The sequence below is a fragment of the Pipistrellus hanaki genome, assembly GCF_964339955.1.
Source record: "Pipistrellus hanaki genome assembly, chromosome: 10".
In the NCBI taxonomy this organism is placed as follows: Eukaryota; Metazoa; Chordata; class Mammalia; order Chiroptera; family Vespertilionidae; genus Pipistrellus; species Pipistrellus hanaki.
The window spans coordinates 59,412,879-59,430,978 of NC_140512.1; the positions used below are offsets into that span (position 1 = coordinate 59,412,879).

An 18,100-nucleotide genomic window follows, 5' to 3' on the forward strand; every position below is an offset into this window, starting at 1 on the left:
GAAAACACCGGGAGGGAAGAATCCCTTAAAGAAGGTTGGCTGAATGAGGCTAGGTGAGAAACGGGTTGGTAACATGTCCTAAGAGATTTTCACATCTATTGAAATGCCTTGTACCTCCCAGCCCTATCATTCTCTCATTACTATTGCCCATCACAGGCAAAGCTGGGATAGAAATGTCAGGGTAGAATTCCAGAACAGGTCCGTATCATGGCTGTTTTGTTTTAGCTAAGTTAACCTTTCAAAACCGGCCAAATACAACTATGATCTTAATTTCTCGAGGAAGCAACCTTCAAGTTCTGACAACATGTCAGTTAAGTAAATGGGGCACAGATACTTGAAAGCTGAAAGGCAGAAAACTTTCCTTTTTCTTGCCTTTGTGGAAAACATCCCGCCATTAATTGCTGATACTGATGTGAAAGAAAAGGGGACCATGCAATTAACCTGACAAGCTCAGGGGAGCCACTGGAAAGCTTGATAAACTCAGAGACAGGCTGGTCAAATTCCGAACTGCGTAGGTCATGGCGGGCAGTCATGTCCCAGGCTTACAGGTTCGTTAGCAAAGTCAATCTGGACCTGGAGTGAGCCCTGCCTATTGCTCTTACCTAGTATGTGTCTAGTATAACATACCTTTGAAATGTCACGGTAAGTTTCTTTTCCTACCCCTGGGAGGCACAGACACCTGCACCAGAACCCCAGGCCCCCAGAGCATGAGAGCACAAACCCCGCATTGTTATCTTGTTCCCCACATATCATCTCCACGTGCTGTCAATGTGTCCCCCTTCCAAGGTAAAAGAAGTATGCGTTTTTTTGTTTTTTCCATTTTGCCTTTTATCTAGTCCTAAAGATACTTTTGCTACGCTTTCTCCCGTCCCCCTACCCTGCCACCAATAGAATAAATGTAACCCTACTTAAGTCTCCTTTGATTAATTCTAATGTACAATAAGATATAAAACTGCCATTCCTTGGAGCATTTTCTCAATCTGTTGAGATTTTGATTCCCAGCATATCTTGTCACTTTGGATCAAATGAACTTGTTCCTTGGATAATCCTTTCACCTCCTTTCATCCAGTCCTTCCCACTCCCCTCCCCTCTGACATCGCTCAGTCTATGCCCATGTTCCATGCTTCTGTTCTATTTTGTTTGTCAGTTTATTTTGCTCATCAGATTCCACATATAAATGAGATCATATGGTATTTGTCTTCCTCTGACTGACTCATTTCATTTAGCATATTTTTATTGCCTTTTTATTTTGTAGGGGAATTTAAGTAATTTGCATATGACCTTGCTTGTCATTTCATTAGATATTGGAAATGTGGGTGAATTTGAACAAAATACTCTATTAAGACAAATCTGCTTTAATCAATTTAATCTCTTTTGTTTTTCTTTTTAGAAGCCTACTGTTTCTCTTGATCTCTCTATCAAATCAAAACCATAAATAACCTGAAGGTAAAAGATGTGGTTAATGCTGGGTGCCTTTAATAGGGCTCCAACTTTCAAGTACATAAGACCTACCTTGAGAGATCTCACCTTTGCCTGGAATGCCCACACATGTGGTAAGAAGTTGTTGTACAATGTCTCCCATCACATTTCCAGTTTTTGCTGGTTTAAAGTTATAAACTCCAATGTGTGTGTATATGTGGGGTTTTTGTTTGTTTGTTTGTTTGTTTTACTGAATCTTCATCATCCTCTCTCTGGGAGACATCACAAGATTTGTGATCATTGACTAGAAAGAATGAAATCCCTAATTACACTTGGATTTGGACTTATCTAATACCCACAGACAGACACCCCTAAATTTAGAACCTTCTTAAATGGTTCACAATTCAGTTGAGCAAATATATATATGGCTAATATGCAAAGTGTCCCTGTGGGAGTTCGGGAGTTCTACCGATCTCTATGATATACGCTGACCACCAGGGGGTGGTGTGGAATGAAGGAAGGCTCCAGCTGGCAACCAGAAGGCTCTGATCAGCCCTGATGACAGGCCAGGCCTAGGGACCCTACCCATGCACTAATTTTGTGCACCGGGCCTCTAGTGTAGAATGAAAAGCATGGTAAAACCACATCTTTCTCACCTTTGATGTTGTTCTTGCAGAACTGAAAACAGTGCTCACAGAACTCTGAATGCTGTTGGCAAAATCATGTCCCCTCTCAAATTTCTCATTACAAAATATCTAAGACACTAGTGACAAGGAGGAGGGTATAATTGGGACTGATTATTTACCTCCTTTAATATAATCAATTATATTATAATAACTAGGTATGGTGCCAGGTGGATGCTTGAGATATTGGGGGAACACTTTGTAAATTATATCATATCCTTACCTTTATTTTGTGCACCTGAAACTAAAATGAAATAACATTGAATGGAAACTTTCATTGAAAAAGAAAAGAAAAAGAGTTCCGTCAGAACTCATACCAACATTATACCTTACTGTATAAAACCAAACTCCCAGGTTATTTTTATCACATGTGATTTCCTCTCTATACCCTCTCATAAAGCCACATTCCCATCTCTCCCGGACCTGGCAAACCAGCCCATTATGTCCTCTCTAACTTAAAATCTGCAATCAAGAAAATCCCCTAGATCACACATCTCCTTTCTGAGTGGTCTCTGTAGAGTCCATTAGACTTCTGTGTGCACTGGTATCTCAGTGTTGTTTTCATTTGCATTTTCCTGGTGACATTTTTGTGATGAGGAGAGCCTTTTATATGCTTACTTTCCATCTGTATGTCTTTTCCAGGGAGGTGTCTGTTCAGCTCTCTTGTCCATTTTTAATCAGGTTTTTAACTTTCTTATTATGAGTTTTAAGTGTTCTTTAAGGATTTTGAATAACAATCCTGTATCAGATGTGACTTCTGCAAATATTTTCTTCTAGTCTGTGACTTGCCTTCTCATTTTTTAAATTTATATATATATATATTATTGATTTTGTACAGAGAGGAAGGGAGAGAGATAGAGAGTTAGAAACATCGATGAGAGAGAGTCATCGATCAGCTGCCTCTTGCACACCCCCTACCAGGGATATGCCCGCAACCAAGGTACATGCCCTTGACCGGAATCAAACCCGGGACCTTTCAGTCCCCAAGCCGACGCTCTATCCATTGAGCCAAACCGGTTTTGGCCTTCTCATTTTCTTGACAATGTCTTTCACAGAGCAGAAGTTTTTAAAAATTTATATTATTTTATTGATTTCAGAGAGGAAGAGAGATAGAAACATCAATGATGAGAGAGAATTATTGATGGGTGGCCTCCTGCATGCCTCTTGCTGGGGATTGAGCCCACAATCCAGGTATGTGCCCTGACTGGGAATTGAACCCTGACCTCCTGGTTCATAGGTTGATGCTCAACAACTGAGTCATGCTGGACAGGTCAGAGTAGAAGTTTTTAATTTTAATGAAACTCAGCTTGTTAATTCTTTCTATTGTGAATCCTTTCTATTGTCTTTGATGTTGTATCTAAAAAGTCATTGCCATGTCCAAGATCATTTAAATTTTCTTTTTCATCTTACATTTAGGTATCTACAACTTTTACAATGTGTAGAATTATTTTGGTTTCATCACTCTAGACCTGGCTCACTGCCTTAAATATACCAGATACTCAATAGAGATTTGTTGAAGAAAAAAATTTTTATATATATATATATATGTAAGTCAGTATTTCCCAAACTTCTCTCATGATGAGAATCACCTGGTGGAGTGGTTAAACTACAGATTCCTGAATCCCAACTAAGAAGTGCTAAACTAGAATTTGGGGGAAATATTTTACCTATATGTTCCAAAAAATTCTAGTTTAGCACTTCTTAGTTGGGATTTAGGAATCTGTATTATATGTTCCCAAAAATTCTAGTTTAGCACTTCTTAGTTGGGATTCAGGAATCTGTATTATATGTTCCCAAAAATTCTAGTTTAGCACTTGTTAGTTGGGATTCAGGAATCTATATTTTAACAACTCCACCAGGTGATTCTCATCATGAGAGAAGTCTGGGAAACACTGATGTAAGTGATATGTATGTACATATAAGTCATAAAATTTAGATCTAGTTTTATATTCTGAACTAGAGTGACTGCAATCTTTTATGTATGGTAGTGGTTCACTGATGAGTTTTTATTAGGTAGTAAAGAAATAAAAACTAGCAGCGTGGGGCTTTAGCTTTGAGCTTGAAAATTGGCTCAACATGACTTTTAAAGGAGGGAAATTTATGGGCTGAGACAGTAAAATCACAGAAGTTTCAACACATACTCTGATGACTGTACAGGAACCAAGGTACTTCCTTGTCCTCCCAGGAAATGTTCTGATATTTATTAGTGATGCAAACTTATTGCTAAATATGTAACAAAAGTGAAGCACAAGTATTTGCATGCCCGTCAAATATTTCACTTTCAAAGATATGTTTGTGCCCTCAATGAACAGTGTGTACTTTTCATCTGAATGCAGAACACTTTCCTGATGTGACATTCTGCCAGCAGGCACAGTGACACAACGAGTCAGGGTGGTTTTCCAGGGGTAAAAAGCAGAGCTGGAACCTAAGTTAGACCCCAGAATTTAAAAATTCCAATTAAGCATGCTCGACAGTCAATATTCTTTGTGTCTCCTGGGGGGAAATTCATCAATATGATATGGTTGGAGAACAGAGGCTTGTTCTTGAGGTCTTTCAACTACTTTTACATTTTAACGAATCTAAAAGTTCCCCAAACCAGAAGACATATAATAATCTATAATACACTCAATCAATTCATTGATCCAATATTTTTATTGATAACATTTATGAAAAAAACATAGTTTTTACTCTCAAGAAGAGGGCTGTAGTTTTGAAGAGAATGGACATACACACCAAACTGGTAAATCTCATTGTTTAATGTTAGTTTTCCCTGCTGTCAATTCACCTAGTAAAACAAATTATCCCCTGTTCTATCTTGCACGTGAAAAAGTGAGATCGATTCTCTCTTTATATTGAATTTGTCCCTCCCCACTTACTAAACACAAGCAAACCTCTTCAGAAAGGAAGGTGAGCTGTGTGGATTCAGACCCACTGAGGAAATTCACGCTGCATTACTCAAAAGGGGGGTGGATAGAGGTTATTATTTGCACTTGAAGAGGTGGTGACTGGGCCCTAGAGGTGATCTTCTAATGTGGAAAAGGTCTTGGTTCTTATTTCCACTCAGAATCCCAATGGGTAGCAGAACCCTTTAGGTGGCTGGTGGCTCAATCTCTATTGCTGTAGCTTGGCAAGCCTGGCACCAGGCCCCTGGAGCTGAGCTGAGCATTGTGGAAGGGTGCTATATAAACAACCAAGCAGCCCAGCTTTCAATAGGCCACATGAATTTGAGCAATGGGCATGTGTGGCGTAGGAGGTGAGAAAATTTCCTCTATCCTTCTATGTTCTTTTAGCTGGTTTGATGTCAAACAAACATGAAACAGATTAACAAGAGAAAATGGCCAAATGTATTTGCATAGTATATACATGTATGAGAGGTTCAGAGACAGAAAGTATAAATGGCATTCAGCACTAAGTCAGATAAGGTGCCTTGGGACTTTAAGGGGAAGAAAGGTCATTCACAGAAGAACAGATGCTCAGTAGATGATGTGTGCCCTGTCCTATAGATGGGTCATACAACGTCATTTCTGGTGACAACTCTTATTACGGGCAAGACCCCAGCTCGTATTCTTTCAGGGAGAGAGAAAACTTTCTTGTGAAACCAGCATCAGCTGAAAAATAATCCATGTGCCAAAGTGGCGTATCTCGGGAACACCTCTTCTGAACCCCTTTGGTGGCAACATATTTTCAATGAAACTTAGGGATGTGCAGCGCTTTCATAGGTCGGCACCCAGCTGGGCTGTTCATGTGGCCCAAGTCTTAATCTAGCTCTGAGGTCAAGGACCTTTGGGAAGCGAAGATGTGTCTGTGGGAGGGATGGGAAATGAGACAATAAAACAAATGACTGTCCTAATGAAACACGCAGGCATGCCTGGTCTCTCCTGATCCCCACATCACTGTGCCATGTGTCATCACCTCCATTTTAAAGTTGAAGAAGATGGTGCAGGCATTTCATGATCCAGGGATCTGAGGGTTCGGGACCCACTGTGGGTTCTTGGCTTCATGCAAATAAGAATTCAAATATAAACCAGCATAGAGTTTAAAGTGAAAGTGAGTTTATTAGTGAAGCAGTGAGACAGATAATGGGCTACTCCACAGGCTGGCAAAGTGGGATTTACTTCTGTTACTGAGGTTCATTTAATCGAGGGAGAGGGCATTCGATCAGGGGGAGAAATACTGAGGAATTTTCAGGGAAAGGGGTAGAGGCTTCTCAGAAGGCTCCATCAGCCAGTTTGTGTCCTTAGATGGGCTTCCTCACCACGGCTGCAGGGTGTCATTTAGTATGCTAATATATTACAACTAGAGGCCCGGTGCACAGGTCCCTCACCCTCTCCTGCGCCTGCTCACAATCCAGGACCCCTCAGGGGATGTCAGAGAGCCAGTTTCAGCCCGATCCCTGCAGGCCCAATCCATACAGGAGGGATCCCGATCCTATGTATTGAGCGTCTGTCCCCTGGTGGTCAGTGAGCATCATAGTGACTGGTCGACCAATCAGTCACTCAGTCATTCTGTCATTCAGTCGCTTAGGCTTTTATATATATAGATGAGCTATAGTGAGCCTAGGGGTTACTTTAGGTGAAATTAGTCACCATATTGGATTGAGCTGGTCTTTACCAGTTCTAAGCTATAAATCCCTTGAGGTTGATTTTACTATCTCCCCTTTACAGTCCAGTAGCCCTTATTACTTAGAGCCATTTTGCCTCAGACCCTATCTCAAAACTGAGCTAAGGAAATGAACCTACCTTAGACAAGGCTAATCAAATAGTGCTTAAGTAGACAATGGAGCATAGATCCTCTGTATCTCGACTACCTATTCCCCAACCCCACCTTAATGGCACTGTGACTTATTGCTCATTAAGAATGTTCTCATGTTCTGACCAGTTTGGCTTAGTGGCTAGAACAAGAGCCTACGGACTGAAGGGTCTCAGGTTCGATTCCGGTCAAGGGCATGTACCTTGGTTTCAGGCACATCCCCAGTAGGGAGTGTGCAGGAGGCTGCTGCTCGATATTTCTCTCTCATCAATGTTTCTAACTCTCTATCTCTCTCCCTTCCTCTCTGTAAAAAACCAATAAAATATATTAAAAAAGAATGTTCTCAGCCTGGACAATATTGCTCAGTGGTTAAGTCATGAACCAGGAAGTCATGGTTGAGTTCCTGATCAGGGAACATGCCCTGGTTGTGGGCTCCATTCCCAGTACAGGAGGCAGACGATCAATGCTTCTCTCTCATTATTGTTGTTTCTATCTCTCTCCCTCTCCCTTCCTCTCTCTGAAATCATTAAAAACATTTTTAAAATAAGTTAATATATTTAATTTTCACTAAGTGCTTATGCGACCAATATTAAAACGCGTGAGAGAATGAAAGTAAATCATCCAACCGGTTTAGATTAGAAAAACACCACATCTCCTCTTTTTTTACACTCAGTATAAGGGCCCCTTCACAGAGAAGAGCCTCCTAGTTGCTCATGGTGGAGGCCGCAGCTCACATCTGATCTCTAAAATGTGAACCTCAACAAGAGAGGCAACCGCATAATTGGATCCTGTGACTGCCAGGGCCCCTCCCACATCCTGGAAGGCTTCTGGTTTTCAATAAAGTTGGTATCTGTTGTGAACACTGGCAAATTCAAATCCAAGCAGCTGTGGTTTGTAAAGCTCTTTATAGAGTTAAGGTAAAAGCACATTTATTTGCAGCAAAACACAGGCAATGAAAGTCCTTTGGGATACACATTCCTAAATAAAGTTGCTGAAACACTGTGGATTTTTAGCCACAAAGTAATTCCCTGGTAATCAGTTTTGAATGCTGACAAGATTGTTTTCTTCCTGGTTTCTTATTTCTGACCTCTTTAATTCCCTTCTTTAGCAACAGCAAGAATATTCCAAAGTGATTCTTTCCAAGGACTCTGTCAGCAGCTGTGAAAGCTCTCAACTTCTGTTTTTATTTGGCAAGTCATTAAGTGAGGTCAGTGTGGGGCTTGTGCCACGCTTTCTACTTGAATTAAACAGCTTCCCAGCTGGTGAAAACTGTAATATTCTCAATTGCAAACATTCTAAGAGTTTCTAAAACTACTATTTATGCAGTACTCAAAAATTCTGTGCTAAATTTCTGACTAATATGTAGGCTATAAATAGTTTGAACTCATTCATTTGACAACTTATTTTTTATGTGTGTATTTTCTTTTAGTTTATCCTTGCTACCTTATTTTATTAACTAGACTGAAATCAAGTAATTTGATGGGGGGGAAAAAGAATCTGCATCCAATTCTTTATTATACAGATGGGAAACTAATATTCAAACCACAAGTGGGAAACTAATATTCAAACCACAAAATTAACTCTTTTACAAGTATACCTTTGCTATTACATGGCCCTGGACACACACACACACACACACACACACACACACACACACAGCAGCAGCAGCAGCAGCAGCAGGAGCAGCAGGAGCAGCCAGGTACCTTTCAACAGAAGTTCTTTCTAAAATAATTAGATGAGCTCATACACATAGTTATGACAGTTATTTAATTGAAAGGGAGTGACCAAAAGCTATGTGCACAGTGGTGATTCAGCATGTCTTATATCTTTAATAGAGTAATTTAACATGCCCATGAACGTTCTTTCTTAGGATCTTAAACACATGGCTGTCCAACAGTGGTGTATTTATCCATGTCATAAAGTCAGAGTTGTGAAAATCATAGATAATTTCTTCAAGATCTTTAAATAGTATTTAAAGAGGCTTCACATTGGGTTCCCAATTATCTGCTTAACATTGTATTTGTCCCCCATTACCCTTATCTAACCTCAGCAAAATAAAACATGAACCTTTCTGACAGTGCTTCTTTGTTCAAACAACTCTTTTTTGCTTAGAAATACCTCTACCTCATTTGTATCTACCAGCATTTAAATTTTGTCACTCAGCCGAAACCGGTTTGGCTCAGTGGATAGAGCGTCAGCCTGCGGACTGAACAGTCCCAGATTCGATTCTGGTCAAGGGCATGTACCTTGGTTGTGGGCACATCCCCAGTAAGGGGTGTGCAAGAGGCAGCTGATTGATGATTCTCTCTCATTGATGTTTCTAACTCTCTATCCCTCTCTCTTCCTCTCTGTAAAAAGTCAATAAAATATATTTTTAAAAAATTTTGTCACTCACATAACACCTCCTCAGTAAAATCCTTTTAACTGACTTTGGGGACAATTGAGCAGTTATCCTCCCTGTTTTAATGCCATTATTTTTATTGCTTGATTACAGCATTTATCACAATCATTTGTGTGCTACCACCACTCGATTAACACCACCAACATTTATAGACTATTGGGAATGTGACAAGAACTAGAAATACAATAATAAGAAAACAACCAATCAACCAAAAATGGGGAAAAGTTCCTGTATAGAAGAGGAATGTCAATCCATATACTTTATACACAACTTAAGGATAAGAATCATGTCTGATACATGTTTAAATTATCAGTACAGGTCAGGGTTTGATGTATAAGAGGCACACATGAATATTTATTGAAATTAGCTGAATTGAATCAGAATCTCTCAGAGCTGAAGCTCAGGTTTCTTGATCAGAAATAAAGAAAAGCATATCCTTAAGCAGGTATCTGTTTATGTCACTGCTACACTTTAGAAAAAGACAAAGATTTATTATACAAATATTGTATACTTATTTATATAATGATAAAAATATTGCAACTATCAACCACAAATCTGGCCACAAAAATTCTGAGTATGGTCAAACTTGGTTTTTTGTATTCTGAAGTATGGTAATATGTATTGTTGAAGATTTTAGCATCTATGTTTATCAGAGATATTAGCCTGTAATTCTCTTTTTTATAGTGTCTTTATCTGGTTTTGGAATTTAAAAAGAGCTTGGAAGTTTTCCTTCCTCTTGGATTTTTTGAAATACTTTGAGGAGGATAGGTGTTAGCTCTTTACATGTATGGCAAAACTCCCCTGTGATGCTGTCCGAACCAAAGCATTTGTTTGGTGGGAGTTTTATTATTATTATTATTATTATTATTATTATTACTGCTTCAATTTCATCAGTTGTTATTGGCCTGTTCAGGTTTTCTGATACTTCCTGATTCCGTTTTGAAGATTGTATGTTTCTAGGGATTTGTCAATTTTATCCACGTTGTCCAGCTTGTAGGCATTCAGTTGTTCATAGCATTTTCTTACAATCCTTTGTATGTCTGTGGTGTCAATTGTTACCTCACCTCTTTCATTTTTTATTTCATTTATTGGGGTCCCCTCTCTTTGTTTCTTAATGAGTTGGCCAAAAGTTCATCAATCTTTTCTAATTTTTCAGAGAACCAGCTCTTGGTTTCATTGATCTTTTGTATATATTTTTTAAAAATGTTCTATGTCATTTATTTCTGCTCTGGTCTGGGTTTTTCTTGTTCTCTTTCTAATTAATTAAGGTGTAGGGTTATGTAGTTATTAGAGATTTTTCTAGGTTTTTGTTTTTGTGTGTATGTGTTTCTTTGTCTATTTATTGTTTGTTTGTTTTTTGAGGTATTCCTGTATTACTGTGAACTTCCCTCTCAAGATTGCTTTCACTATGTCCCAGGGATTTGGGGTTGTTGTGTGTTCATTTTCATTTGTTTCCAGGAAGTTTTTTATTTCTTTCTTGATATCATTGGTACCCACCCATTATTTAATAGGATGATATTTAGTCTTCATGTGTTTAAATGTTTTTCAGTGTTTTTTACTGTAGCTGATTTCTAATTCCATGCCATTATGATCCAAGAAGATGCTTGATATTATTTCAGTCTTCTTGAACTTTTTAGAGGTTTGTTTTGTGTCCTTACACGTGGTCTGTCTTTGAGAATGGCTCATGTGCACTTGAGAAGAATGTACTAATACCAGTATACTCTGCAACTTTGGGGTAAAATGTTCTATAAATGACAATTAAACTTCTCTGATCCAGTATGTCCTTTAGAGTCACTGTTTCTTTGTTGATTTCTGTCTGGAAGGTCTATCCAGAGACATCAGTGGACTATGACTTTATTGCTATCAAGCTATCGCTTAAAATCCTCCTGAAGTTTTTTTTTTTTATACATTTCAGTGCTCCTATATTTGGTGCATATATCTTTACCAAGGTATATACCTGGTCAGATCAATCCCTTTAGTATTATGTAATGACCTTTATTATCTCATGTGATGGCCTTCATTTTGAAATCTATTTTGTCAGATATGAGTATTGCTACCCCAGTTTTTAGTTTAGTTTTGTTTTTTTGTTTCCATTTGCATGGAAAATTTTTCCATCTCTTCACTTCCATCCTGTGTGAATCTTGTTCTGAAGTAGGTTTCTTCTGACAGCATATATTTGGGTCATGTTTCCATATCCATTCAGCTACCCTATGTCTTTTGACTTAATCCATTTATATTTAAGATTACTATTGATAGGTACTTATTTATCACCATTTTAATTCTTTGTGTCTTTGTTTCTCTCTCTATTTCTTCTTTTCATTACAGCAGTTCCTTTAGCATTTCCTGGAGTGCTGGTTTGGTAGTGATAAACTCCTTTAGCCTTTTTTTTTTGGGCGGGGGGGAGGAGGGAAGGGGGGTCTGGAAAGCTCTTTATATCTATTTTGAATAATAGCATTGCTGAATATAGTAGTCTTGGTTTCAGATTCTTGCTCCTCATTACCTTAAATATTTCATGCCATTCCCTTCTGTCTAGTAGAGTCTCTGATGAAAAATCAGTTGAGAGCTATATAGGAGCTCTTTCATATGTAATAAATTGTTTTCCTCTTTCTGCCTTTAAGATACTCTCTTTGTCTTTAATTTTTGGCATTTTAATCAATGGGCCTGTTTGGGTTCTTCCTTGGGATTCTCTGTGCTTCCTGAATTTGTGTGACTTTTTTTTTTCACCAGGTTAGGGAAGTTTTATGCCATTATTTCTTCAAATACACTCTATCCCTTGCTCACTTTTTTCACCTTCTGGTACTCCCACAACGCAAATGTCTTTAAGTTTCATGTCCCACAGCTCCTTTAAGCTGTCCTCTTGTTTTTATAGTTTTTTTTTTCTTTTAGGTTCTCTGATTAAGTGATTTTTTTTTTCTACCCTATCTTCTAATTCACTGATAAGTATAAGGTTCTCACTCCTCCCAACTGGTGGGCGGAGTTATGACATTGCTGGCACCTGTTGCAGGGACATCTCCGAGACATTGGGCCATTGATCGGCACCTGCCGGAGTGTCCTGGAGCCCACCCCTTCCTGTTCTGCCCTGGGTCCAACCCTCTCCTGTTCCTCCCCTTAAAAAGACCCCCAGACCAGCCACGTGCTGCTGATCCTCCATGTCCAGGTGGCAGCCCAGCTGGGTCCATCCCCACTCCCCAACTCCTTCAATTCTGACTTCTCTACCTCCATAATGAGTCCTGCTCATTACTGGGGAATAAACTTTACTTTAAAACTCCTTGGTGATCGGTTTCCTGCGCCTCAAACCTTACAATAAGATCTTTGGCTTTCCTTAATCTGCTGCATTTTCTTCAACACATCTGCATTAGTGCCATGTCATTCTTTATTTTTGACTTGTTTTTTTCCCCCCACAGTTACTATATCTTTTCTCATGCTGTTGAGTATTTTTTGTAATCATTATTCTGAACTCTACAGCTGATAAATTTCTTAACTCCATTTCATTTAGCTCTTTTTCTGGAAAATTCTCTTGTTCTTTCATTTAGGGGTTGTTTCTTTGTCTCCCCATTTTTGCTGCCTGTTTAGGTTTGTGTCTATGTATTAAATAGACCTGTTATGACTTCCAGTCTCTGGTACAGAATAATGTCAGATGCTGCTTGTGACTGGTCCTGAGAACTGTTTGTGGCTATTGGCAATCCACAGCTTGTGGCTCACTCTGCTGGAGCTGGGTGCCTTTAGAAAGGACCAAGATATGCACCAAGATTTGGCTTTCCAAACCCCAGGTCCAGAAGGAGACAAGGCAAAGGCTCAAAGCCTCCAGAGATCTGCCTCTGACTGCAGTCTATTATTCTCAGTCTTAATGAGCCTCAGGCTATAGACCACAGCAAGGTGTAGACTCCACAGGGTGGGGTGAGAGGTTTTCCAACAGGATGAGGCAATTGCTTCTGCCCTAGGCAAAAGCTGCCGGATTGCAAAGGTCTACCTGACAAAGAGGTCCTCTGCAGCATGAGAGAATGACTCAGCACAGGAAACCAGGGCAGCTGCCTTCCCAGCTTTAATCCCAGAGCCCCCAACCCTAGATTCTCTTCACACAGCTCTAGTCCACTCTGCCCTCCCTCTGCTGAAGCCCAAGGTGAGTGGCTGCACACAAAATTTTGTGTGTTGGTCTTTTAAGAGGGTGCCTGCATTTGCAGTCCTCTCTCCTTTGCATACAGCAAGCAACCTGGCTACTTTTGACAACCAGATGTTATGTGAGCACCTTTCTTAGATATGCTCCTCTGTGCTGGAGCCCAGTTTGGGATTTACATACCAGAGTTCTCACTGGTTCCCACTGCTGCCATATCCCTCCAGAATTTCAACTGCAGTCTGCGGGAGCCTGGCCATCCCTCTGACACCTCAGTTCTTTTTACCAGTCTCTAGGCAGTTTCCACTTTCCATCCTTGGTTCTCTTCAGCTAGTCTTCAGTTGATTATTCAGGATGGTTTTTCTATATTTTAGTTGTAATTCCAGTTTGGTCCTGCGAGAGTGCCAGTGTAGCTTCCATGCCATTTGGGAACTTCTATTCTGCTATTTTAATAGGTATCCTCGAAGACATAACCCCCTAAGAGAGCTTATCTGATACACAATTTGGTGGGAAGCCCTCCAGTGGTGATACCAGGATCGAATCTCCTTCCATCTGGTGGCAATCCCATCTTCTAGGGTTCCTTGGAGTCCCTTGCTGGGCCCTTTGCATTCAGCCAGTCATTTTGTGTCCTTTCCTCTTCCTAGCACCTGCTTCAGAGTCCAGTTCACATGCTCCTCTGGCCTTTCCTCTTATCAAAACAGACTGTTTTCAGGTCCTCCTGGATTCTTCACAGCTGATTTGCCTGCCCATGGAAAGTGGAAGTTGACTTGGAGCTTGAAGGAAGAGCGTGAACCTTTGTGTGGAGACTGTCTGTCCAGTAATGACTCCTCTGTTTTGCGTGCAGAGATAAGATATCCTTCCAGGGAGGATTTTCCCAGGCTTTTATGGTAATTGTAGATATTGGGTTACAAATCAGGATGTTTGTTCTACCTGACAGAGGCCTGAGGGGTCAGTCAGTCAGTTTCTCAAAATAAGGGAAACCAGAAGCAGCATTATCTGTCCACCTTCATGAGTATCTTCAAAATCTGTCAGCTGAGAAGTCACTCAACACAGCTACGAGGGTTTGTTCCAACAGTGGGTCCCATTTTTTTCTTCCCTTTTCTCTTCCCATAAATATTGCATTTCCTCCAAGTTCCTCGGGGTTTCTTCTGTTCTTGCTCAGTCCCCATGGACTTACTCCCTCCGAGCTCCAGCGCTGGAACAGCAGCTTGAAAGGATCTTGGGACATACAGGGAGGAACTCTCTGATGTCTATTTTATGCTGACAGTCCATCTCAATTCTTACCCGCTACTTTTCAGTCCTCAGCAGCCACATTTGGCTGCTATATTGGAGAGTGATTTCTAGAATCTCTTAGATATTTTGTGTTTGGGTGTCCAGATTATTTCATATATTCTTAGATTATGATCCTGAGAAAGCTTTACTACTTGTTGAATTAGAATAGGTAATAAAATAACAGTAGATGGCATTTCTTATTTTCCTTTGTGCTAACCACTATATCAAGTGTTTTATATGCATTATTCTGATGTCATTCTTGTGTCTGTGAGATAGTTACTATTTGTACCCCTATTTTATAAAACAGGGAAACGAAGGCTGAGAGAGATTAATTAACTTGGCTAAGGCAGTTTAGCTAGTAAAATAGAACAATGAAATGCAGAGCTTAAGAGCAAGGATACTGATTGGTGCCCTGTCTTCAAATTCCTACTTAACTCGTTACAAAATATGATATGCAGCAGATTATTTAGTAAGGAAAAATTACATATAGTGATGTAGTAAGGACTCAATGAATAAACTAAAGCTTTAGTCCCAAATCTGTCACAAATTAAACTCAGTAAATGTTGGCTTTGTTGGTATGTATATTATTCTATTATTGCTACTATTATTACAAGAATTATAAAGTAGCAGAACCAAAAATTAAACTTAGGTCTATCTAATTTTAGAGCCTTTTCCCTTCATGAGAATTATACAATTTGCATTCAAGCACCACATCCTGCTAATTCCAAAAATAAACTACTTTGTATGAGTTTTTGATGCACATCTAATTTGCTTCTACTTTTTGAAAACTTACTTAAGATGTTTCAAAAGGTCAAGGAAATAATGAATATTCATGTTTCCAAACCCAGCCAAAGTACATCAGTTTGAACTGTTAGGAAAAAAAGGTTATACATAAATCCAAGAAATTATAATTATAATTATAATTATAATTAACATGTTCAAATAATTTTGACAATTCAGGCAAATGAGTCTTCCTTAAATCCATCCATTAAATGTTTACCTGGAGATAAAACCTTTAAATTTTTTTTTTATTTTGAAAATTTTCAAACATACTCAAATCAGGATTTTATAATAAACCAACGTATACCAATTATGCAGCTTCAACAATTAATAACATAATTTCATATTACCACCATTTCCACCATTATCTCCATTGTATTATTTTATTATTTTATTTTTTTTCTTTAAGCAATAAATATTTATTATTTATTGTCAGAAATTCAGTACCAGATAGCTAAGCTAGATTATTCTAGTTTGGGGTCTATCATGAGATTGCAGTAATAGGAAGGCTTGATGGGAAATGGAGGATTTGTATACGAAGTGATTGGGTCATGTGGCTAGCAAGTTGGTCCTGGATAATGGTGGTAGGCCTTAGTTCTTTAGTCCATTGTATTATTTTAAAACAAATTTCAGACATCAAATTATTTTATTTCTAAATATTACATTGTATCCCTCTAAAAGATAATAATTTTCTGTGGAAAAATCTCAGGCCTATACTGAAAATACTTTTGTCCAAAACTTCCCATTTCTCTCCATTATCCCTCTTCTAAGAAATATCCAGATTATACTGCTGATACCAGCATTTCATTTGGACATGAACAATTGTTCTCAAGCTTTTTGTTCTCAAGACTCCTTTACACATTCAAACTTACAGAGGATCTCATAGAACTTTTATTTATGTGAGTTATATCTATTGATGTTTGTACTATGTTAGAAATAACTTCTGAGAATTTAAATAGTTGTTCATTTACTTTAAAATAATGCAGTTTAGTTAAAATGTGGAAATGTAAACATATAACAAATTAACATAAATAATGTATTTGCAATGAATAGCTTTATTTTCCAAAACAAAAATACACTAGTGAGAAGAGTGGCATTGTTTCACAGTTTTCCCAATAGAATTCATCTGAATTTTCACAATTTTTTCTGCATTTAATCTTGTTGCAATATATTGTTTTGGTTGAAGAATATGAATTAATCCAGGAAAGAATTATCAATATGGGCTAAAAATATAAGTGAAAGTTTAAAGAAAAATAGGATATTTAAATAGTCAAAATAGCTCCCTTTTGATTATTTATGAATTATAAATTTATATAAAAATTTAATGTTTTACAATTGCAATTATAAATTGCAATTTTACATTGTAAAATTTTACATTGTAAAAACCCAGTAGTAGGAAAAAAACAAATTAATTAATTGATTAATTAATTAACTAATTTAATAAAAACCCAGTAGACACTACCTTTGGCAAGTTGACATCACCAACATAGAAAACTGACCTCATGTTCTCCTGACATGATGCCGGAGACTAGATGAGAACATCATTTCTGTCATACTTCTGTCAACAGAATTACTGCATTATTATGATGTCATTCTTGTGTCTCTGCAACTAATCACTAGGAAACTCACATCAAAGGACATGGTATGAAACAATTGGCACAGACTCTTAAAAATATCACTGTCATAAAACACAAAAGGAAAAAAAATGTCTGTGGAACCAGATTCTGGATTAAAGGTAACTAAAAAAGATATGACAATTAAATGCAATTCATGCTCTTGAGGTGGACCCCAGATTTGGGAAGAAATAGCATAAAGACAAATAGCAAAATTTAAATATGCATTTTGTAATAGATAATTCTTGTTAAATTTTATGAATCGGATCATTGTACTAATATATATATATGGCTAATATGCAAAGTATCCCCTTGGGAGTTAGACCAGGAGTTCGATTGCTTGCTGTGAAGTGCACTGATAATCGGGACACACACACACACACACACACACACACACACACACACACTGAACTAAGGAAGGCCTTAGCTGGCAGCCAGCAACCAGGAAAGTAAGGTCCCCACCAGCAGCCAAAAGGCCTCCATCAGCCCTGATCGCCGGCTAGGACTAGGGACCCTACCCATGCACAAATTTCGTGCACCGAGCCTCTAGTGATTTCATAAGAGAATGTCCTTGTTCTTAAGAATACTAACGGAAGTATTTCGACATAAAGAAATATAATGTATGCAACTATTATATGGTTCATGAAAAAAATAATTATCTGGCTTTTTTTTTTTTTTTTTTTTTTTTTACCTTGTTGCTACAGAGTGAGCAAGATGGGTCACCAGCAACTCTACTGGAGCCATCCAAGGAAATTCGGCCAGGGCTCTCACTCTTGCTGCATGTGCTCCAACCGCCACGGCCTGATCCGGAAGTACTGCCTCAACATGTGCCGCCAGTGTTTCCGCCAGTACGCAAAGGACATCGGTTTCATTAAGTTGGACTAAGGGAACTTCCGTGAATGGGTCATTGAAGTCATCTACCTTACGACAATGCTATCTCTTTGTACATAAAATAAAATAAAAATATAAAAAATAAAAAAACACTCTTCAAAAAAAATAATAATTATCCGGATAGATGATAGCTACAGAATAATAAAGCAAATGTGGCCAAATGAAAACAATTGATAAATCT

The 18,100-nt window shown here is 38.5% G+C and overlaps 1 protein-coding gene across 1 annotated transcript; it reads left to right on the forward strand.

The window, feature by feature from the left end:
• Positions 1-17,728: 17,728 nt before the first annotated feature.
• On the forward strand, positions 17,729-17,984 carry LOC311629262 (small ribosomal subunit protein uS14-like). The gene has a single exon (XM_084897251.1). The coding sequence runs from the start codon at positions 17,743-17,745 to the stop codon at positions 17,911-17,913; it is 171 nt and encodes a 56-aa protein (XP_084753377.1). The 5' UTR covers positions 17,729-17,742; the 3' UTR covers positions 17,914-17,984.
• Positions 17,985-18,100: the final 116 nt, after the last annotated feature.